Source organism: Manacus vitellinus, unplaced genomic scaffold (genome assembly GCF_001715985.3).
Source record: "Manacus vitellinus isolate BGI_N305 unplaced genomic scaffold, ASM171598v3 scaffold_10_pilon, whole genome shotgun sequence".
Taxonomy (NCBI): Eukaryota; Metazoa; Chordata; class Aves; order Passeriformes; family Pipridae; genus Manacus; species Manacus vitellinus.
In genome coordinates, this window is record NW_021938838.1 from 14,567,599 (window position 1) to 14,592,087 (window position 24,489).

At 46.0% G+C, this 24,489-nt stretch overlaps 1 protein-coding gene across 1 annotated transcript; it reads left to right on the top strand.

Moving 5' to 3' along the window:
- The first annotated feature begins 234 nt into the window (after nucleotides 1-234).
- On the top strand, nucleotides 235-21,476 carry VSTM2B (V-set and transmembrane domain containing 2B). Its single transcript, XM_018085152.2, is given in 7 exon segments — nucleotides 235-638; nucleotides 1,269-1,453; nucleotides 3,043-3,072; nucleotides 3,809-3,886; nucleotides 3,888-3,998; nucleotides 4,001-4,229; nucleotides 20,767-21,476. Coding segments are annotated over 7 exon segments (795 nt in total). The 5' UTR covers nucleotides 235-565; the 3' UTR covers nucleotides 20,856-21,476.
- Nucleotides 21,477-24,489: the final 3,013 nt, after the last annotated feature.

Genomic DNA, 24,489 nt, shown 5'->3' on the forward strand with positions numbered 1-24,489 from the left:
TGCCTGCGCGTGGCAGCGGTGCGGGCGCGGCCGGGGCGGGGCCGGGCCCGCGGGGCAGCTGCGGCCGGGGCCGCGCGCATCGCCGTGGGGAGCAGGCGGCGCCCCGGGGCTGCGCGCCCCGCCGCGCAGGGGCTGAAGCCTGTGACCCCGCCGCCGCGACGGCGCTGCCCGGGCGGAGGGAGCGGAGCTTCGTCCGTGTTCCACCGCGGGATCCCCGAGCGCGGGCGGGCACGGGGATGGGCTGCGGAGGGGCGCCGGCGCGCCTCCTCGCTTGCGGGCTGCGGGAGCCCCCACGCAGCGCAGGGCAGTTGAATCCCGCCCGCGGCGGAGCGAAGGACCGGGACGCGATTTATTTGCTGCATTCCCAGGGACGTCGCTTCCACCTGCGAGCGAGTTTGAGCGGTCGGCTGTGGATTTTATGGTTGCTTCTCCGCAAACCAAGGGTTAGCCGGGTGGCTTTGGCTTTTTGGGAAGGAGCCCTGCCCCGGCCCGCTGTGTGCGATGGATTGAGGCGTGCCCGGCTGCGCCCCCAGCCCGGCCGCCGCCCGCAGCCCACATCGATGCGATGGAAAGTCGGGGGCTGTTCTGCACCCTCTGTTACCTGATGTTCAACGCGCCTCTGCTGTTCATTGTCACCGGTGAGTAGGGAACTTTCGCCTCTCCCCGCGGCGATCCGCCGCTCCGGGCACCACTTGCTAGGCGGGGGGCTGCGGGGCCGTCGGGCTAGCTGCGGCCACTTAAGCACGCCGCTCCCGCCGGCAGGTGCTGAGGGGCCCGTCCGTCCGCGGCTCGTTCCCAGGAGCGGCAGTGCTGGGGGCAGGGAGCTGCCCGGGCGGGCTCTGGCAGAACAAGGTGGCACTGTTGGGTCGCAGCTGCCGGCAGCGCGGAGCGGAACGGAGCGGGGCGCGGCGGGCGCGCAGCCCGGGACAGTCCCCGCGCCCGTCTGCTGGAGGGGGCAGTGGGACACCGGTAGCTCTGAAAGCCGAGGGCTTTCTTGGGAGGACGAGGGGGTTTAAGATGCTCTTCAAACTTTCCCGTTGGAGCCGCGGCTGCAGGGTGGCGGGGACCAGCTTGGCCCTGCCCTGCCCCGGGTGTGCGCAGTGCTGGACGCTCCGTTTGCTCTGCGGTCGCTGGGCTACATGAAACCCGTGTCTCGGTCAGCGCGTAGCCCTTGAGCTGAAGCAGCTCACGTTACGCTGAAAAGGACTGATCTTGTCTTTTAATGTCTCCCGTTAACCAGCCCTTGTAACTCTATCTTCCCCTCCCAGCTACCTTTACTGAAGTTCCCAAAGATGTGACTGTTAGGGAGGGAGATGATATTGAGATGCCTTGTGCTTTCCGAGCCAGCGGATCCACCTCTTACTCCTTGGAAATCCAGTGGTGGTACCTTAAAGAACCAGCCAGAGAACTTGCACACGAATTAGCCATCAGTGTCCCTGGCAGCAGGAGCAAGGTAATACATTGCTATGGAGATATATCTCTTCATTGATTGCAACGTGCTTAGAGGTGATCAAAATAAACTCAGCAGCCCCAGAGAGGAGACTGCTTCCTCTACCCAGTGCCAACAACTGGTAGGAAGCACTGGTGTGCCCAGGTCCTCCGTGGGATGCAGGACTACAGGGATGCACCATGGGGGACTTTCATCTCAGGGAAAAAAAATCAGTGCTTAAAGGATTGTAAATAGAAAGTGATAAATGTCCCACCACAAAATCATCAGTGAGGTCCCAAGAAAGCCAGTGAAAATAGCTTTAGTATGAAGTGTGGACAAGCAAAAACCTTGTGCTTCTGTAGACTGAGCTAGGAATCATTGTAAAAGGTGGGAGAGCCTCTGCTCTCTGATAGTGCAGAGAAAGGCATGAGGGATACACCTCTCTCTGTTGGTGTGTTAAGCTGATATCAGTCTGCATATACAAATGTACAATTTCTTGTTGTACTTGTACAATATCTGTCTATTTCTGGAGCTCAGCAAGACGTTTCCAGTCAGATGTAGTAATTAAAATGCATGAAGCAGAGTTAAATCTTGCATCTCCTTTCCCCTCCCCCTAGCAAGCCACTTGGCATGAGGGCAGGCTTTAGTCTAAATTTTTCAGCTGCATTTCCCCAGCATAAGCCAGTTCATTCTATAGCCTCCCCTCAGTGCAAGACACCTTCCTGGTGCCAAACGGGGCTGTACAAGGAGTGGGGTAAAGCAGGACTTGCGGGATGTGTTGCCCTACTGTGCAGGGCACGTCATCCTCTCCAGCCTCCGTCCCCTGTGCCAGCAGGGTGGCCCGCGGCAGCCTCTGTGCCTGTGCCAGCTCCCCTCTCTGTGGCACGCTTGTTTTCCTGCAGAGCTCAAATAGAGATGCAAAGCATATAGACACTGAGCTAATGCGATGCCGCCTAGCTGGGGAAAGTGTAAGTCACTTGTCAGACTGGGAAATGAATTGCTTGGATTTAAATGTCTTCTTTAACCTTATATAAAAACTGTGAATTGCTTTTGCAACAAATGATGACAGAGCGTGCCTGGAGAACGATGACCGTCTCCCCGAGAGGCGCGTCGGTGAGGTCTGAGGCATCACTTAGGTTTACAATAGTTGGCTGGAGACAAAAAAATAGCCAAATACAAAACCTGCTGAGTGGTACCTCTTCCCAGGGTGTTTCTGGACCGAAGCTCTGCCCTGAGCAATGCGGGATCCAGCTTGCCCAAGCACTTCACTGCGGTGCTGCTGGTAAAGCATCTTCCCCGGTGTTTGTCAGCAGCTGTGAGCAGCACAGCATGCAACAAGCGTTTCTTTGGCTGCTGTTCGCACCCTGGGTGAAGGCAGCACTTTTGTGGGCACCACGGGAGCTGCACCAAAACAATCTCTCCAGCTGAGCACTGTTTTGCTGCCCTGCCCATAATCTGGGGAACTCCCCCAGGCCACACACGGGCTGTGTGATTGGCAAGTGGAGAAAGTTGTATCTGTCCATGTCCTGTCCTTGCACTGGGGTGGGAATATGAGCATCTTGTTGAGGTACTGGCAGCACTGAGTCTAATCTCCCTTTTTTCTGTTCTTTTAGGTAACAAATAAGGATGCAACCAAAATCAGTGTAAGTGCAGCTCGAGATGGGTGTGCACCCCTCCTCCCATGCACGTGGGATTTACTGCATGCCCCCCTCCTTTCCTGACACACGAATGCAGCTGGTCTCACTGGCAGCCCTGCTCCTGCAGCACGGCAGGACTGTGGCACGTTTCCCCTCCTCAGTGTGTCACGGCTCGATCAACGCGATACCATCTGTTGCTGGTTTTGCAGTCACGTCCCATTCCTTGCAAATCCAGAGAAGTGATGCTTACCTTACAGCTCTTCCTTAGCCACGTTTGGAAAAGACTGTGGGCCAGATTAGGAGAAAATGTCGCAAAGCGACCCCCCTCTCTGCCTGTCCTGCAGGAAATACGCCCCTTTATTTGATGCGGGCCCGGGGTGCCGCTGCCCCTCTCCGCGGTGCTGAGCCGCTCCGGCGGAGCCAGACTCAGGTCACCTGCTCGGCCCCGGCGGGGTGTCACCGAGCCCAGCCAGGCTTGTCCCTCTGCAGCAGGCGCGGGGCGACCCCCGAGGGGCTGCGCGTTCCCCACGGGGCGGTTCGTGCGGGCTGGAGGCTGCCCTGCACCGGGCACTGCGCGGGGGGCGAGGGGAGCCCCGCGGGGGCGTTGGTGGTGAGGGAGGTGTGCGGCCTTGGGACCGCGAGTTGGGGCTTTAACAGCTCGGTGTCCGGTGATTTGGGGGGAATTCGCCCCGTGGCTGGGGCCAGGGCAGGGTCGCTGCGGCGGTGCGCTCTCTCTTCGCCGACGGTCCGCGTCCAGGGCAACGACATCTCTCACCGGCTGCGGCTCTCGGCGTGCGGCGGCAGGAAAGGCGCGTACCAAGTGCCGCGTGTCGGACTACAGCGACGACGAGACCAGGAGCACAAGGCTCAGGCGCCTGCTGCGCGTCTGTCGCTTCGCGCCGCCCGACGTGCCAGGCGGCCGAGCGGTGTCCCGCACAATCCCAGAGCGGGCTGCCCCCGCCGCCCGGCCCCGCCGCCGCGCCCCACCCGCCCGCCCGGCCCCGACAGCGCCGCCGCCGCCCTCGCGCCGGCCCGGCACAAGGGGGGCACCGCCGCCAGCGCCACCGCCGCCACTGTCACCGCCTCGACGGCCGCCGCTGCCGCCTCCTCGGCCTCGCCGCCGCCCGGGCAGACCAGCCATCCTCCGCAGCAGCCCGGGTCAGGTAGGGCGCGGGGGCGGAGGGGAACCCATCCGCGGGCCAGCCACCGTGACCCCTCCTTTGCTATGGGTGGGGCTGTCGCTGCGATGCTAAAGCTAAATAATCGCACCCAAATCTGTAGGCAAGTGCGCTTAAGTTGTCTCAAAAGCCGGGGCTGGTGCGTTGGCCCAGCCCAGGCGAGGGCTGGGGAGGTGGGTCTGAGCGCAAGGCAGGGACCTGCATCCTTTCGTAGGTGCTATGGGAGGCCCCGCCTCCAGAACCACCTTGCAGCTTTTAGGATGAGGTTTTAGGAGGCCCCGCTTTCAGAACCCCCTTTCAGCTTCTAGGATGAGGCTTTTGAAACAGTAGTTGCAGCCACAGGTGAGCACAATGCCGTGGATGTTCTGCAGAGAATTTAGATCAGCAAGTGGTTGCAGGGCTGGTTGTCCCCGACAGCTGCAGGGCCCATGCAGAGTGGGGTGCAGGTTCGGAAGGGAAATGTCAGTTGCTGTGTAATAAGGTCCACATCTGAATTAATGGCAGGATAAGAATTGGAGATACTGCACTGTATAATGGTTTTCAAATGTAAACATCATTCTAATACTGATTGTCTATCAGTCAATACTGTATTAAGTTATTAATGCCACATTACCAAATTACAGCTTGACAGAGAAGGCCGTTATAAACCTTTAACTAATGACAGGAAAGTCTAGGACAGAGAACATAATCTTAAATCTGCATTGCAAAAGTGTTTCAAGCTTCAAAGGTGTGCTGCTGCTCTGGCTGGGCTTCAGCTCCTCTCTCAGCCACTGTCACTTAGCTAATGTTGAACAAATGTTCCTGCCAAGTTGTCTGTGCAAGAAGGAAAACAATTTTATGCCACTGACTGTGCAGGGAAGGCCCTGAGCTCCCCTCTCTCCTGAGTCTCTTCTGACGCAGATTCATAATCTTCATGCAGAGATGTTCACACTTCTTCCTGATGCCTCTTCACACTCTCGGGGCAAACAGTTGCAGGTTTTGGCTCACAGTAATGGAAATAATTTGTATATGGGTCACCATGACCTGCTGGTGCTTTACAGGTGCTGTGTTTTATCTGGCTACTACCTTTTGTTGTTTTCTGAATAATTAGGGTTTTTTTCTCATGTAGAAATACATATGAAAGTTGGGTTTTACTCCTTGTCATTCCCAAGACTAAGCTGGCTGTTCACTGATGTCTGGTGGAAGATAAGGTGATAACTACAGGTGCTTGCAGGCATTTTAAAAAGTTCAGTTTGCTTTTCCTGAATTCAGGGACCACAAGAAATTGAAGTAAACACTAATGCTCATGATGTGTTGTTTTCCTGTTGGAAAGATCCGCTTTCCTCCTAGGACCCCAGGGCTGGGGGTTGTTTTCATGTTTCCTCTCCACTCAATGACTGTGAGAATTTTTGCAGTGTTTTCCATGCTGACAGTAGAAGTTGGGTTTGGGACTCACAGCCCTATGCATCCTGCCTACTGAACCCAGAGCTTAAGTGGTGCATGCAAACTGAAAACAGGGCAGTGGAAGCGCAGTGGGCTCAGTTCCATGTCAACAGATGGATGTGAGCGTGTGCCGCCAAGACAGCATGTCACATATGTCTGCTAGGGCAAGACCTCCTGCCCAGATCATCTAAACTGCTGTCTGTCCCAATTTTGTACATGTCTGTGGTTTGGGGATGTGGCACTACTGCATCATTTCTAGGCTGGATTAAATTCTGAAAATAAACTGTGGCCAGCAATGGAAGTAATGGAATGATTTGAATTAGTGAAAAAGGCAGTAGAATGCAGAAAAATATTTAGTGGGGATCTCCAGATGGAGACTGATGCTGAGGGCTACAAAATTGGCTAAACCAAAATTTCGTGCTGTGAGCTCTCTCCTGGGCACACTGGTGTCTGTGAACAGTGCCACTCTGTGGCAGCTCCTGTGCCAGAGAAGCTGAAGTCAGTGCAGAGAGCACAAGATCACTGCTCCTAGTACTGACTTAATAAGGTGTAAACCAGCACCTGCTTTTTTCTCTGTAAGAGGGAGGTAACTAATTTTGTATTTTGGTATCGTCCTCTGTAGAAATAATGGCTTTTTACTCTGCTTGAATCGAAGACCTCCCTGAATAACAGGCTTCTACTTGGTTTGTTGTAATTTCCCTACCTGTGGCAATTTGGAGCTGCCTGTAATTACTTATGAATAGTACATCAGCCACAGCATGGCTTTTAGATTAGAAGCTGAGGGGTTTGTCCCTCAAAGTTCCTAATTCAGGTGCCTTCTAGACCAGAACCATCTGAGTCTTGTAACCACGAAAGATCTCTTCAGTTGCTTTTGTGAAGCAGATTGCTGCCATCTCAGTCCCCATCACTCATGTGTCTTAGAAGGACTGTCTGTGCCAGGGTCCTGGTTTGAAGCAGAGAGAGACAGCTTGGTGTAGAGGCAAGAAATCTTCCCTAGACATGAAGTGTTGCATAAAGACATGTGGATAAAATACTAACTTAGCAGTCAGTGTGATGAGGACTTGCAGGGACGTCACCTGCTTTTGTGAGGAAATGGAAGACTCGGGTCTCCAGTGCTGCCAACTCGGGTTGGATAAGCACTAAACTAGCTTCAAAATGTCTTAAAAGAAAATTACATTTTGACCTTCAGAGTTTACCATTTGTATGTTAAAGTGGTGTTCTTTAGAGCTATTTTAGGTACAGTAATTATTGTTCTCTGTAAAGAATGCAGTTGCTTTATAGAAAATGCCTTTTTTCCTCTTTTTTTTTTTTACCTCTGGGAACTAGAAGCCCTGTTTCAAGTCCACTCCCTCAAGGCAGTGTTGTAACTGGTTTTCCACACAGTAGGGCCAACAAATCAAACTAAATCTTTGTTCACATGGTGTGTAATTCTGCAGGACCTAACCTTGTGCTGCTGTATGAATTATATCTGCATAGTAGCATAATACATGTGCTTCATTATCCTATTTTGAGCCCTGTAACACGTACAGATAAGTGGTTGCACCAAATCTGTGTGTAGTAATTGAATCATCTAATCGTTTACTCTCAAAAGTCTTTAGCATTTCTAAGTCTTTTTCATTGTATACAGGGATATTTCCTCTGTATAAAAGCAGAAATGTGCTAGAACACTGGATTTGCCATCAGCGATTAAGAAACACCCTCATTTAAGACACCAGCAAGCTCTGCATAAGAGTTGATGGCATGGCACTAGCTAGAGTGTCCTGCATGAATTGGGTTCTAATCCTATTTTCCTTGCAATAGAAATCTTCCCAGTATGTTCAGTGTAGTAAGATAGGGCCTCTATGCGCTTGTACTCCAATAAATGTGATTATAGATCAAATGCTACATTGAGATGTGCCTGCAGGGCTCTTGTTGACTTCAGTTGCTGTCCCAGTCACGTACTGTGGAAAACTGTGATTCTTTACATCTTCTACTTGAACTGAAACATGAACTTATTAGAATAAATGTGTCCCTTACTGAGATTCTCTAAAGAGCAGAGAGTCTCAAACTGGATATACATAGAAAATCCATTGTTTCAGGCATGTCATCAGAATGGTATTTGGTTGAAATTCAGCATTGTGGTATTTAAGGAAATAGATCGAACCTAACAGAAAAATTGACCAAATGCCAGAAACATTAGCTACTCACACAGAATTTTATCTGTAATTTTTAAACAACCATGTAAAAATTTCGTGCTGTGGTCTCCTGAGTCAAAAAGGTCACTGCTTGAAAGGTTACTGCTGGAAAGGTGGACTGAAGTAGGAATCTAGGACATGGGACTTGGGCTGTGAGGAGGCAGAGATCTGCTTGTAAGATCATTGCTTTTAATGCTATGAGGGAAGCAGTTGTTGTCCATGTGATTCTAAATATTTGGCTTTCAGTTTAAATACTTCTACACAAGTGTAATCTTCTGCTTAGGACAAAAATTGGGGTGAGCAAGTGAAAGTGTAGATATAGTGTAACTGTTTGGAAGTGTTCCTAGTTTTTACTGGGTAGAGTTGGGGGGAGAATCACCGAGTGAAACACAGTGTCTCTATCTTAGAAAGTTTGTCATCCAAAGGGATGAGATGGACAAATGGCAGGAAGAACAATAACTGGCTTTGTTTAGTCCTGTGACAGCTGCGAAATTAAATATGAAAACTTAATTTCAGATCTCTTAAATGCAAGTCCTCTGCCTTACTCATGAGTCTTTGTCATCTGATGGTGAAGTAATAAACAAGGATCTTCATACTGACCTTCTGGGAGGGAAACTGGCTGTGTTATATCCTACAAAACAGTCTCCAAAATGAGTGTATTGGCTTGGGGGCAATTTATAGTTTAACTTCTGAGCAGAATGCAGATCAGACACTGCATCTTCCAAATTCCCTTTTATTTGTTTGATCTCTAGCCTCAAAGCTCAGAAGTGAAAGCTTTAAATAAAATAAACAAAGATGGGAGTGTGAAACAAGAAGCTGTGCTTCATTGTGCTTAGAATGCTCCAGGAAGGACACAGAGTCATGTGTTATGCAGAGATGAAGTGTTCATAGCAAGGAAGAACACAAGTCTTCACTTCATGCCTATCCCTCCCCCCCTCTAAGCCTTTTATGTCTGAGGCAGAAGAAACTCTGCTCATAGACTACATGGCCTAAGATAATAAAGCACCAGGTCCCAGTTCTGCAGCCTCTGTGCATGTGCAGCTCCCAGTGATGCTCATGAGAGCAACACAGGCACAGTCAAGCTGTGCCAACCCACCTTGAGGCAGGAGATCGTGTCAGAGACTGTTAGATCTGGGTTGTGCATTGGGAAGAAAAGGGTATGTCTTTGCAGTTTAGAGACAGCAAAGTAAATGAACACAGTGTTTTGTTGAGGGTGACGAGCTGTGGCTGGTTAGAGGGTCTCTGTTTGGAGGGGCTGTGGGTGGGTTTGGATTAACTTTGGGTAAGGGTTTGAGTTTAGAGCTCTCCTGGCTTTGTCAGAGCTTCAATGACTGTGTGCTAGTTTGAGAGACAGCCTGTGGAGCTTGTTTATGTTTGATAGATGAACATTACACGAAATAGCAAGAAAGGAGAGGCTATGTGGCTGTTCAGCTTGGGCTCCCTGCCTTTCCCACTCAGTAATGTCTGGGTCTGCTCCACTCCTCCTGCGCTCTTTATGAGCCCATGTATGAGCTCACATTCTGTTGTTACTTGTAGTTAAATGCAACCTGGGTCACATCACATTTTCCTTTACATTAAATAAAGTAGCAAGACAGAGACCATAACCGAATTATCAGGCTGACCTCCTAAATGTCACTGGATAATAAACATGCAAAGAGAGTTCTCATTAAGTACACATCACTAGCACTGTAATATCTAGGCAAATTAGACTGCTTTGGGGACAAGTGAGGTCAAATATCTTCTTTTGTGTCTGTGTAATATGGATTAATTCTCGAACTGGACAAAAGCACAAACTGCTGTACAGTGTCACCTCATTATCTAGGGCAGAAACAAGCTGTGCCAGGATGTTTTTGTACTGTGGAAATGCAATTTATTTGAGTAACCTCCTTTCAGCGGTTCTTGCTTATTCCGTGGAGGACAGACAAAACTGTACCAACCTATTCTACTATAGCCTGTACAGTGCCCTTGAAGAAATCTGAATAGTATTTGAACTTCTTTGGTATCTTCAAGTTATAAATGAAAAAATATTTTTAAAAATACTACTAAACACAATGAAAGGGGTATTCCAAGTCTTCTTAATGAAAGTGGAAGCTGTACCTAACATTGGTCTAGATTTCTGTATGAGATTGATTCATTAGTGAGCGACAACTGGAAAGTTTTATGAAGAAAGGATCAGTGGTATTTTCGTGCAAATACCCCCACATGCACTAAAAAACCATCATTTTACTGCTAATTCTAATACATACTGCTAGTTCTTTAAATACAGTTTCAATAGATAGTTTGCAAAATGGCATCTTAGTTTGTAGAACCAGCTAACTTTGTATGTTTTACAAGAGGCAATAATTGTTAAGCACTCCCCACCTCCACTATAGTAATGCAACTTTACTGATGTATAAAATAACACTTGAACTGTGTAGTCAATTATATAGGTCCCTAATACTTTAACTGGCAAACTTAGCAGTCATGGCAGAAAGAAATGTCCAGACGGTCTTACTAGTGCTGATTTTGAGGATGCTTTTAATACTGGTGATCTGTAGTTGCAAAGCAAATATAAAGTAGGCTCTGCCAGGAAACGAATCTTGCAGTAGTCCTGTGAAGGTGTTCCTTCTTTGCTTAAGAGAGCCTGACAGGACTGTGCTGATAATAAAAGGGGGTTGCTTTGGGTTTTGATTTAGCTTTGCTAAAGCAGTAAGAATGCTGGCAGGTTCACTGTTGCTGTTTACTATGTGTTTTTTAAAATTAGATAATGGTGGTGCAGCCCCATATGTCAATAATAAACAGTTCAAGTAGGTTTGCATTGGAAAAAACGGGGTTGTCAGCAGAATGGTATTATTTGTCACAACAGCGGCTAACAACCGAGTACTTTATATTGCTAGGCTGTTATCAGCTGGGAGGCAATTTTATTAGCTGGAAAGAGGAGCAGTTTGGCAGAGCAGCAGCCGTGCTCCGTGGAGGAGCCTGCGTGAGCGAGCGCGGGGTCGTTGTGCCACGGCTGGAGGAGGGAGCTGTGCTGACCGAGCTCACGCAGGATGCTGAGCAGGTGCCAGTGGAAACTGCCAAATGGAAAGCAGGGAAGGGACCTGGGGGTCCTGGTTGATGGCAAGTTGAATATGAGTCAGCAGTGCCCTGGCAGCCAGGAGGGCCAACCGTGTCCTGGGGGGCATCAGGCAAAGCATCACCAGCTGGGCAAGGGAGGGGATTGTCCTGCTCTGCTCTGACCTGGGGCGGCCTCACCTGCAATATCGGGGCAGTTTTGGGCACCACAATATAGAAAGATGTTAAGCTATTGGAGAGTGTCCAAAGGAGGGCAACTAAGGTGGTGAAGGGCCTTGAGGGGAAGCCGTGTGAGGAGCGGCTGAGGGCACTTGGTGTGTTCACCTGGAGGAGACTGAGGGGAGACCTCACTGCAGTTACAACTTCCTCGTGAGGGGCAATGAAGGGGCAGGCACTGAGCTCTGCTCTGTGGTGACCAGTGACAGCACCCAAGGGAATGGCCTAAAGTTGTGTCAGGGAAGGTTTACGTTGGATATTAGAAAAAGATTCTTCACTCAGAGCGTGTTTGGGCACTGGAACAGGCTCCCCAGGGCAGTGGGCACAGCACCAAGCCTGACAGAGCTCAAGGAGCATTTGGATAATGCTCTCAGGCACATGGTGGGATCGTTGGGGTGTCCGGTGCAGGACAGGAGCTTGAAACTCAGTGATCCCTTATGGGTCCCGTTTCCAATTCAGCAGTATTCTTGTGATATTGCTGTGAATAAATTTCTGTCTTTAACCCTGCCCTTTGCAATGGCTGTGGCTGGGGGAAGCAGGACATCCTGTGTATGCTGGAAGTCAGCTGCTTTCAAAGAGGAGAGCACAGTAGAGGTCTCTAATGGACATCATTCTCTATGTCTGTCATTTTATTGTTATAATGCCTGGAAGTGTTCCAACCAAATATATGGGGATGTGGCAATTTGAGGACATGGTTTAGTGGGGAACATTGTGGTGGTGCTGAGTTGATGGCTGGACTTGATGATCTTACAGGTCTTTCCCAACCTTGAGATTCTATGGGTAAAACTCACCAAACTGGCGTAATTAGAAATACTTTACTGCTTTATAAATTTTAAAATTGACATTCTAATCTGAAACCCTCTCACACCAGGGAGCTGAGATTTCACATCAAAGTAGGGGCAGCTGAGGAAATATAATCCCAGTGTCTCACAGTTTTGCCAAGATAACAACCCCTTTGCTGTCTTATTCTGTAGAAGCCTGTCGTGCCTCCCTTAGACCTCAGGCGCATAGCAATGTCTTTAGTTAGCTAGTATCTAGCAAGTATCAATCACTGGAAAGGTTTGGAGGGTCTGTGTATTGTGGGTCAATCCCAAAATGCTACTGTTTGTTTACGGCAAAAAGGTGATCCCTTCTTTATGGAAATCATAGAATCAGCCAGGTTGGAAAGGACCTCCAAGATCATCAAGTCCAACCCTTGATCCACTGCCATTATGATTACTAGACCATGGCACTAAGTGCCACATCCAGTCTCATCTTAAAAACCTCCAGGGACAGAGAATCCACCACTTCCCTGGGTAGCGCATTCCAATGTCTGATTATCCTCTCTGTAAAGAATTTCTTCCTAATATCCAACCTAAACCTCCCCAGATCACAAGCTCTGCTTTTTTTTTTTTTGGACACATGCTCTCAATACAGCCATTTTTCATGTATCATCATGTATTCTGCTAATGCACTTAGTTAGCTCTGTTCTTTAAGTACGAACAGGAGAGGGTTATTTTTCAAAAAAAAAAGTCCTTAAATAATCTGCATTTGAATCTGCTTAAGTTTAGTAATTCTGATTGGAGTGATAATTACAACTACATTGGCAGCTTGCTCCTAATCCTGATCAAGTAAAAAATACTGTAGAAGACAGTGAAGTCAGTACTGCACGGAACTGCAGAACTTCTGGATTGCAAATATTTACAGCTTGCATCAATTGCAGAATGTGAAATCTGTGGTCCAGTCCAGTGTGACTCTTATTACAAATCTTTTTCATAAGGTGTCAACCTATGGAATTGTGTGACCATATCTAGCTTGCCTGCTTTTTTGCAACATGTCTTTTAAAGCCTGGTAATATGGCCCAGGCTCACTCCAAAGCTCAGCAACTGAAACCAGCTCCCAGTATCCTTCATTGCCTCATGATCAGGGTAGTCTGAGTTGTGCTTTTTGCTATTTGTGTGTATTGATATGCTCTGGAGTTGCTCATGCAGGAGAAGGATGTGTAGGGCTGGGTGCACATTTACAACCTGAACTACCCTAATTTAGTTAGTCAGTTTTCTATATGCCTTTAGTTTAAAATTCATTTTCCGCCAAATCACATTGCACAGAATTTTGTATCTCTCATTATTCAACTTTCAAGGGATGAATTAATGGTCCTTGATTTTGTTAAGTTAATTTTAGATCATGGAACTGCAGAAAATTCTGGAAATTAAACAAACCCATAGTTGCATGGTTTGAGTCTCTTAATAAGATATTTGGTGAGGAGGGATCATCTCACAGATGCCAAAGCAGAAATCTGTTTATGTGAGGGTAATACAGAGTAGAGACCAGCTGCAGATCTCAAAAGAGGAAAGTTACTGGCTTTTTTAAATGCAGACCAATAGAAAGTATTTAAGCTGTATAATCTATATAGAATGAATTACTCTTTTCAAGTATTCAGGACACGTTCCTATTCTCCATTGACACTATCTATAGCAGTGCTTGCTTTTGGGGCTTGTTGTAAATTACTCCTGGTGTTTTCTTGAAGTTATTACTTAATTTCTCCAAGAGTGGATATTTAGAGTGGTTGAGTGGTTTATTTGGCTGTTTGCAGTGTAGAACAGGTCCCAAGAGCAGCCCCTCAAGGGCCTGGCTCCATCAGCTCAGCTGCTGCTCTGCTGGGCTTTGCAGGGCCCTGCCTGCTCTCAGCACAGTGGTGTTCATGGGCAGATGCAACATTTGGAAGAAGCAGAGTCAGGCTTTCGGTAAGACTGCTCTGTACATCTTTGGCCACCACAGAAGGGAAGTGGGGGTATTGAGGGAAAATGTACCAACTGTTCCCCATATTGTGTGTCCCCATTTCTTGTAACTTCAGTGGGAGGTGATTTTTTTGCCACTCTGTTGACAATGAAACTGAATATTTCTCTGGTAACCTAAGAAATAGAAATTTTTTTATAAAGGTAGAAGTATTTCTTGCTCCTTAGCTGATATTGCACTTCCATACACTCATCAAATCCACTGGTTCAACCACCCCTCTTTCTGTTTGTTAGCGGCTGTATTTAGTACAAAAGTGTTGTGCCATGCAGACCTGCAGCAGCTGTTGAGCTGGGTCAGATCAATTGTCCATTTAATCCTGTACCTTATGTCTGATAATGTCCTTACAATCTAGGAGAAGGGAAGAGCCTCTCGAGGGGATAACTCAGCACTTGACTGGTTTGTGTACCATGAGCTTGTTCAGAAGGGATTGTCAGCAATAATATTTTGAGAACAATTTGGCCTTAATGAGTCTCAGTTAAAATAACCTCTACTGTGATCCAAAATCCACCTCCATAATTGCAGGTGCCTTAAGAAACACATCCCCTGCTCCTCTGCCAATGCCTGCATCTGTCCTGTCCCACAGGCACTCACACAGATTGACTTCCAGCAAGGCACTGCAGTACTTCAGAAAATCAATACTGCAGAAGGAATCTTTTTCTTTTCTTAGCTTCTTATCAGAACCAACCTTTTATTTCTGCATCATTTCTTTGCATGACTACAGCCCCCTCTCATTGCCATCCAATTTATTTGTTTACTAATCTGTAGCCTTCTGCTACTATGCTGTGATTTGCCACTAAAATACCAAAATCTTCTGTCCTAGGAGGACTTTTTGAGATGTCACATCAAGAATAATCAAAATTAAGAACCAGGCTTCTACAAAAAATTGGCTTTTTTCCCAAATAAACATTTTTTTTAATCTATGCTGAAAATTTGCATTGTGCTGCCCTGTATGGAACCTCTGTAGAGTTACCAAGCTTTACATTCTACCTCATCTCTGTTTGTCAGGTCAGCTCAGCCCAGCACATAAATAAAATATGGTCATTTCAAGAGTGCTAAATACTCTAAATGGAATCTTATTGGAAATAACAAAACCTGTTGATTTTCTGAAATTAAGACAGGAGTGCTTTCAGTTACTCCTGTTACATGGTGTTTTGGCAATTCACCTCTAAATACAGGCTGGAACACAGCAGTGGATATCTTGAGAGAAGGCAGGCAAATGGTGAAACTTGGATGTACTTGAGAAGACCTAAAATGATGACACAGTTTTACAAAACTTTGGTCAGTGTCTTCTGGCCAGTAAAATTGGCTTCAGCTTCCTGGAGAGTTGAGGCTGCAGTGTGGTTAAGGAAAGTGAAATGTGGGCATTTTCAGGGAGAAGGGTGTGGAGGGCAATGCTGGTAGTTTCATCCAGCTGCATGAGAAGATTTGCTCTTGACCCTAAAAACCTCTATGGCGTGGATGAAGGAAAAAAGCAGGATCACAAACTCCTACCTGCATGGCTGTGTACAAATAAAAACATGTACTGACTTCTACAAGGCATTTTTTTGAGATGAGCTATGGAAAGCTGTTCCAAAATTCGGTGAATCATAAATACAAATGTGTAGTGGATAGAAAACTAATTTTGTCATCATGCCTTCTGGGCAAGTTCAGTGGCAAGCAGATCCCATGCTGTTGCTCATAAATATGTGGGAAGTCACCATGGCTGAAATTACCAACAGCAACAGGCAGCTCAGGAGCTGTTTCTAGGGTTGCCTGGGCATGATGATCTGCAGCCAGCTGAAAGCCAGAGGCACTAGGGACCCTGTAGTTTGGTATTTTTTTCTATAGTACCAATACTTCTTTTAACAAGAACACCTCCTGTTACATGCAGTGCTCTAGGGTTGAGCTGGGAGCGTGTGCTAAAGTTAGCACAGGCTCTGGATTCACTTCTGCACAGCCTCCTGGAGAATTAGTTCTTGGTGAGAAGTGGGAAGTTTAAGGCACCAGGTACAAGCCTTTAAAAAAAAAAAGGTATCAAAAATGCAGTGTGTGGATTGTGCTGAGAGTATTTCAGAGTGGGAGAAGGAAACAGCTTACAAGATCTTGTCTCAAGCTGTGGAGTAATTCTAATGGGGTGTAGCATATCATATCTTTGGTTCAGTAAGTCTATAGTAATGGTGTCTTTTTAATTAAAAACTTCTGAGAAGCCCCTTAGATCTGAAGTTTGGTAAATTCCCTTCAATTCAGTGTAAGTGCTCCAAATGTGTGTCAGTGAATGAGAATTTGTTTTATCCAGGACGTTATTGCTTGTAATGATCCTTGACCAACAACCCATGTAAAACTCCGTTTTTCCATAGATGCCAAGTAGTAGGAACAGTTTCTCCAAGAACACATCTCAAGCACAGTCTAAAGTTTCTGGACTGAGAGAATAGATCAATCTATATGGTCAGCTTCATCCCTCACCTCTTAATGAAATGCCAGGTTTGAGGGCTTTAATTGGGCATTGTTCTGTAAGGAAATAGGCTGAGGCTGACAGGTCACTGCATAAAAGCCACTACAGAGAAATGTTTTGTGACACTGCCAGCCAGGGCCCCAGCTCCATCATCAATAGGCAGTCTGATTTTAGGTGTTATCATCTCATCTTTCAAGGAAAATAGGCTACTGATGTCTTTCAGCTTTTTATTATATGGGCCACTGCATTTTACTACCATCTCAGAAAGAGACATCAAAGTACTCTTCAGATTCTTTCTAGGAAGAAAAATAGGTAACTGCTGGAAACTGTGGGTTTTGACCATTTGTTAAATATAGCTTGTAAAAGACTCATCCCATTTTTTCCATGTGTCGCAAGGCACTTGGTTAATTAATGTTTGTTTTTGATTGAACTGTTTTAAGTCCAACTTTGATTAATTCTGGCATAAAAATAATTATTAAATAGAAAATTACAGTAAAACACCATTATGTCATAAATTGAAAAGAGTGATGCCAGAGAGCAATTCAACATACACAAAGAGAACAATTTGTTCTTGCTCTGCATGGTGGTAGACTTTCCCTTTTAGCCATGTTCATATAAATAATTTAAAAGCAAAATTCTAAGTCCGAGTAGGGATAAATAAGTTTGCAATAACAAATCATCAAATGAATATTCAAAGTATCAATGAAATGTTTTCTCGTAAGTATCTGTAGTTTGCAAGTAGCTGTGCACTCCTGATTTAAAGTGTCTGGATAGAAACTCTCTGTTCTCACATCTGGGACCACTGTGTGTCCAGATCCTTGTGCTCAGGCACACATTCAGTTTGTTTACATCTACAGATGTAGCAATTTATTAACTAAAAGTCAAGACTTTTACTGCAGTAACAGTGGAATTGAGCAGTCTAAGTTTAGTTTGTTTATAAACAATAGTACCTGTAATGGAAAGAGTTCAGGTTAACTAAATAGGGAGAAAATACTGGAAATTATATTTCTGGTCTGCTTATGTTCAGAGGGAGGAGAATTCTGAAGTTCTGTGTACTTCCTATTGCCTGAAGTCTTAGAGCAGAACAACACTGAATCAGTATGAAAAAAGAAGCCTTGCATTTGGTCTTCAGTAAGAATAATTGCTTTCAAATAATTTTTAAAAAATACATTTTATTTAACTGCTGAGATTCTGTTAACAGACTCTGAACTCACATTCTGCTGTCAAATTAAGAAGATGAAGAATGTAGGTTAAAAACAACAGCCGTTTCAACAAAATGAAAAGACAAAATTTGGACTGTTGAATTCACAGTTCTGTATTGAAATTTAAACTAAAATTAGTACATAAAGGTAAAACTGACATAGGAATGGTTTCAGTGAGCAGGCACACAGCTGCTGCAAGGAGCTGGGACTAACACTGCTTTGCATTCAAAGCAGAAACAATCCTAACCTGGTGTCCCTGGCAGCCCTTCAGTATCATGGTTGTAAGAGCACTTGAGCTACAAGAGCCTGCTCCTCCAGGTTGAGCTTTCTCAGCGTTTCCAGGGGAATTCCCCCTCACAAAAGCACACCTTGCCTTCCGAGTAACTGACAGCATCTCATCAGACTCAAGTCCTCTTCATTGAAAGATGAAGTTCAGCCCTGGCAGGGAAAACATGAGTTCTCACCACCCTCAGGTTTCAGCATAATAAATACCCAAGGCCAGATCTTCCCTGCAGTGGTGGGCAGGTGTGGAATTGGCACCAATTTGGCACCAGTGAGCTGCCTGCAGCTGCTAGGAGTGTCAGATGATGCCAGGATGCCCCTGCCATCCACAAGCACAGGGGACAGTGATAGCACGTGGGGACTGTCCTGGGCTGGCAGCTGTGCCATGTGCCAGAAGGGAGGACAGCCATCTGACAGCTTGGAAATGGGGATGTGCTGACTGGAAGTGTGGGTCTGTTGGGCCCAGGACTGCAGTTTATGAATAAGCATCTGTCTTCAGGTACCACATGGCACATCAGGCTCAGAGGCAGACAACAGGGCTCGCCTTCAGCCTTCCCAATCAGCAAGCTCTTTTCTCTCCCTGGTGTAGGTAGATTGGAGTTTTATCCTTGCCAAAACCATAGGATATAATGTACTTGTGCATTGGCTGTATATTTGTAAGGGAAGGGGGGACCTGCTGAAGGAGGGAGGTCCCTGAGGCTGGGGAATGGTTGTCACAGCCCTGTGTGCTGTTGCTCCCAGGCTGGCCCAGGGAAACTTGGCAGGGTTGGCATACACACAGGCAGGGCTCCTGCTGCCCATACCCTCTGAGCATAGGAAAGGAGGATCACTTACCTTGCCTGCAGGTCTCCAGGGGCAGGACCTCCTTGCCCCTCAGCTCTGCAAGGCTGGATCCTGGGGCAGGGAACTCTGAGCTTATGAGCTTCTGCATTACTGCATTTATGGTTGATGACTGTCTGTCCATGTGCTGGCTGGGAACCTGAGCTTTGGCAGCTGTTGTGCCCTTTCCTGCACACACCTTTAGTGTCTTTTTTGTGCGAATTTGAGTTATTCCTTTGGTCGCCAAAGTTAATTGTGTTTGCTAATCATTTTTCAGCTTTCAAAACAAAAATCCTGTCATCTTAATGACTTGCTGTTGCTACATAGGCAGTCCTTAGCATGTGTTTGTGCATGCAAGGATTTAATTAAAACCTTAATAACTAAATAATCACCACACAGTCTGGGAGTCTGTGAGATAGCACTGTGGGGACATTTCTTGAGTTTCTCAATTGCACACCACATTACTGTGTACTATTTTTGATGCTGGGTAACAATACTCCAGCTTTGCTGGTGAGGTGTGTATAGATTATGAGGCAGCTGGAACAGTGAGCCCAAGAGCAGTGGTTTACTCAGATCTGTCTGAGGCATTTCCTTTGATCATGCCACAGCTGAGAGACACTCACATCTCCTAGAGACCAAGACTAAAGTATTTGCATTAGGGTGCCTGAAGTGAATATCCTAAACAGAAATGCCCTGATTCGTTTATCAGAGGTACTGAACACAGAAAACTTTTTTTTAAAGTTGTCATGCTTTGCAAAGTGGCTCTGACAGTCGTGTTTCTGGGTGATGGTCAGTATTTTGGGCATTGATTACTCCCATTGATCAGGTGTTCAGCACTGATGAAGCCTCTCCCTAGGTGCCTCTCTGCCCTCCAGCTGCAGGGCAAACCCCAGCTGAGCTCCTGCTTTTGCATCCAGCCCTGAGAAAATGTCCCATGGCCACATGAGACATCAGTCAGAGCCTTGCACTGTCATGTTACCGTGTTGGTGACAATGCATGGCTTTGGAAGGTGTCACCTGTGGGCACTTGGTGCTGCTGTGGCCGAGCCCTGCGTGGGCTCTGCAGGGGTCAGCAGGCAGTGATCTCCTGTCCCACAGCAACAGCGTGGGCTGCACCAGGGCAGCAGAGCTGCTCTGTGGGAAGGGCTGTTCTGCCCTTGCCTGGCAGCTCAGCAGTGACTCGTTTCAGAGATGGAGCAGCCCCACACCTCACACAATGTCTGTGTCCTGCTCTCCTGGCCAACAGCCCTCAGCTCCACAGCCCTCAGCACACAAGGGAGAGGGGCCAGACCACAGTGCAGACAGTGAATATCTGTCTTTTTGGCACATGTAGCTAGGAAATAAAAGAAATGAACAAGTATCTTGGTGTAAGCGGATATGAGGCAGGGACAGCCTTGTTAGCTGCAGCATGGACGTGGCTGAGAGCAAAAGCCCTGGTGCCTGTCCCTGCCCAGGGGGAGCTGTGTCCTCCCTCAGCAGCTGTAAGAGCACAGGCACCTCTTTCCTGCCCCAGCACGTGCCTCAGTGCCCCACAGCCCTGTCCTACCTCATGAGGTCCCTTCTCAGAGCAGGAGCCGTCTTGGCCTCCCTTGTTTGGACAGAATGACTGTAACAGACGTGTTCCACATCTGACCTCTGTCTTTCTATAGCTCCTGTGCACGTTTTTAATTTAAAATTCCACTCTTTCCTATAAAAGGTAAAGAAGATGTCAAGGTCTTGCTGTTCCCATTCCAAATGAAATGGGTTCATGTCCTGTTAATCAAGGAGTACAGCTGCAGCATTTGTCATTTCCCTTTAAAGTAATGGGTGGTTGATACCTGTCATTTCTCAAGAAACTATATACCAGATTAAGGTGTATTTATAGAAATCTGAATTGCTGGTAACTTGGCTGAAGCCAAGTTTAGGCATACCATTAGTAACACATAATGAAATGACCTAAGTGCAGTTAGATTTGGGAGGGGGAGGAGAAAGCTCTTTGAGTTGGATAGCTTGAGGATGCTGTTTTACTATTAAAATTAAGCTTCTGACCCCTGGCACTGAAGTGATAAAAATAAATCTTCCTATATTTCTCTTCTGCATTTAATCTTCTGTATTGGAAAAGATAAAAAAATCAAATCTCCTTCTCTCCCTTGTCTCTTTCTTTTCTAGGTACAGGACCTATTTATGCTACAGACCCACTCCTATACGTGTCCCTGTTAATACTGCATAAGCTTGTACATTTATTAGTAAACCACTGACGGACTACTCCCTCCACTCCTCCTCTGCCAAACAGAAAGGAACCTATTTAATAACAAACAAAATCCCTGACAAAAAAAAATACCTACAGTTTTAAAGATGGACAGAAAGAAACTGAAAGAAGCATGATAAATTCTACATGGGGGGAAAAACATATTTTTTGGGATGCCACAGAAAAGTAAATCACATAGAATAATGCATCTAGTTTCCAGACTCTATGGTGTAAAGCCCTGCTCTGTGCATGGCACTTATGATTTCTCTATTTTAATGTAATATTTTTTCTTTTCTAAACCTTTCCTCTGACTCTTCATTTTGCACGAACTGTTGAGCAGTTATCTTTATGACAATATGTAAAGATGTTGGGTCAAACCCTTCCTAAGAAAGGAAATATTTTTAGTAGATTATTGTGTTTAGGTTTTTTGGATTTCCTTTTTCTTTTTTAATTAAATTATTTCTTTTGGAGACATAAAAAAGGTACATCTTACCATAATTAATATTCACTGTCAATAATATTTATTTTTAAATGAAGATTGGAAACAAGGTAAGACATTTGTTTATAAACTGTATTGTATATTGCTGAATAACAGTTGAATAAAAAGATTTTGAAATAAAGTTTTTACAGATGTGTGTGCCTTTCCTTGTGTTCTGAAGGTCCCTGAGAAAGCTTCATGGCTGGGTGTGTTCTCTACCTTGTTATAACTCAGAGACTTGAGGAACAAAGCAGCACAAACAAAATAAAATCGAAAACAGTTATTTTTCAGACACCCTCACCTAATGCCAAACCCTACAGCAGAATGTGCTGGCAGCTACTCATAGGCTGTAGCTGTGTTTTCCTGTGGTGACACCAGTTAACTCTGGGCAGTTAATCCAAGATCCATCAGATGGGCAGCGAGACAGTGTGCAGCATTTGAGGTAAGTTGCTTTGGTTTTGCTCCAGACTTCTCTGAAAAAAAAGATGAATCTCAAGTAGTGGAAAATGAAAATAAAAATAAATCAACGTGGAATGTTGTATTCCCTAGACCTGGTTCCAAGATTTGTTTAAAATGTATTCAGATTTCTAAAAATATATAGTTGTATCCCTTTTCTTAACCAAGTGAACTTTCTCTAATGAAGCTTTTTTACAGTAAATGCAGCAGTTATTTTTCTGTTCCAAAATACTTGTTTTTCAAGGGAGGTAATAGGATGACTTAGTAAAGAAACACGACCTTCTTTAGCTGAATTTAGTGAAGTACCTTGAAATCTCCTATGGCTGACTGTGACTCTTGTCCTTTTATTTGAGTGGCATTTTAGAAAGAACCTTCATTGTGGAAAAGGTAAAGTGACAGCTCCAGTGCCAGCAGGACTCTGCCTGCAGGAGCTGGGGAGCAAAGGCAGGACATGGCACTGCCTCACCTCATTCCTGAGTCCTCTTCTAGAATTTTCTCAGATGATCAGAATTTCCTTTTTCTAGGACTGCCAGTGAGAGAGAGGCATTTGTGCTGCTCACACTCACTAGGTTTGAGACCAAAGCACATCTGTGTTTCATACGTGTTACTGCCTTGCAAAATCCCTCTTGTACTGGGGCAAACCTAATATGGGAATCCAAAGGTGGTAAAATCTTTGCAAGAAGGTTCGTCCCATTAATGCCAGCTGTAAAATCCCGTGGATTGGGGAATAATCCATAATCATCCCACAAGAAGCAGAAGTGCTCTCTGGAAGAACTCAGAGGAGGTGGTTGTTGCAAGCCTGGAAGTGCATCAGAGCATGAGACACTGAAGAACACAGTCCTTCCATATGAACACAGGAGGGCCAGGCTTTCATAAACTGCAAGGAAAAGATATGGAAAAAAAGATTTACATGTTGGACCACATCTAGCCCATTTCTAATGCCAGCATTCATGTCTGGGAACTTGTTCAAGGACAGTTACTTCAACAGAGGAATGTGTGGAGCCTGCAATGTCAGGAGAGCTCTAACCCTTCAAGCAAGTGCTGGTCGTGCAAGTGAAAGCTACCTGGGTTTGGACTGGGGCTCCTCTGCCCAGCTCATCATCACTGCTGCTGTTTCCTCAAGGGCAGGGAATATTTCTCAGGGCCTCATCTTCCTTCTGAGGGAGAGGACTAAAATTTTTTCACAAGCTGAAGAAGAAAACTACCTAGAAATTGGTCTAAATAAATGGTGGGTACTTGGAGCAGTGGAGCGTGTCTATCTAGAAGTGGTTATGCTGCTCTTTCAACTTCAGCCACACCTCAGCTGGTCTCCTAGTAAACAGGTATCTGCTTTGCTCTGATACTTTTCTTTTGTCACTTATGGAGTACATTGTATCTCAAATTGAATACTGTGTGGTTTGGAGGAAATACATCATCCTGAGCTTGCCCTTCCCTTCCTTTTGAGGCCTGTTACCTGCACAGGGATGTGGCAGAAACTTCAAGTTTTGTGTGCAGTGACAGGAGTAGAATTATCAAGGTCTTTTAGACTTTAATCACATTAAAGGTGAAAAGATATTAAACCTGTGACTAAAAATAACTTTTTTTATCCCTTCTGGGATCAGAAGTAAGTGTGCCACAGTAGGAATAACAATTCTTATATTCCAATTCACCATAAAACCTCAGAACTACTAAACAATAACCTGAGGATTTGATGAAAAATCTCATCTAGCAAGAGTAATAGGCATCTCTTCTTTCCAGTGAAGACCTGCACACATGCAGAGATAACTCACTACCAGCACACAGGATAACTTCAACAAGGGAGCAGATTGCCAAGATGACCTGGCTCTACTTTTACCTTCCCTATATTTTTGCCTTCAAAAATGTGCAGAGTGAGTCAGGGAGCTCGGCCTCTGCAGCCCTGTTTTGGGGCCATGGTTTCCACATTCAAGCCAGCTTTTTTTTTTGCAAAATGCATAGTCTAAAACTGGCCTTATAGTCCTGTAGTGCAGGGAAAATAACTGTCTACAGGGGAGACTGCAGCTTTTGGTACAGTATTTGGTCTTTAAAAAGCACTTAAAGGAATGAGCAGCATTTTGAAGAAAAATGGTAAAGAATTTGAAGCCTTATTGCTTGTGAGTGTGTTAAGAACTTTTGCTAAAACATCTGTCCTTTGAGAGTGCTCTTTCTTCTGAAAAGGGCAACTGCCTCACTTCTGCTGATTGTATTTACAAAGGGTAAAGAGAGGTTTTGCTGTACCCTTAATGGACAGAGGCTAGTGGCAAATCTTGCTATTTCATAAATCTCAGCATTCCTCACGGTGTCTGCTGTCAGAATCGATTAGGAGTAAGTGCTTGGACTGCAGAGCCGTGGAGAGGCGGTGTGTCTCCTGCAGTGCCATGCAAGGCCAAGCAGAGAGTCCTCCAGCACGGGTGGTGGGGTGGGTGTGTGCCCAGGCACCCGGGAAAGCAGCCCCAGGTCCCTGCCATGGGGACAGGACAGGCATCAGCTCCTCGCACAGCCAGCAAACAGCTGAGCTGGGAAACATGAGTGATGGCTGGTAAGGGCCAGAGCTGAGTCATCTGTAATATAATCATAAGGAAACACACATTTTTCCTGAGAGAAAATCAATAGAACTTTGCACTTTTCCTTGTAATATTTCCAGTCTGCGCCATCAGCCACAGCTCGCTCACGGTTACACTGCCATAAATTCACTGCGAGTTAATGGATTCCT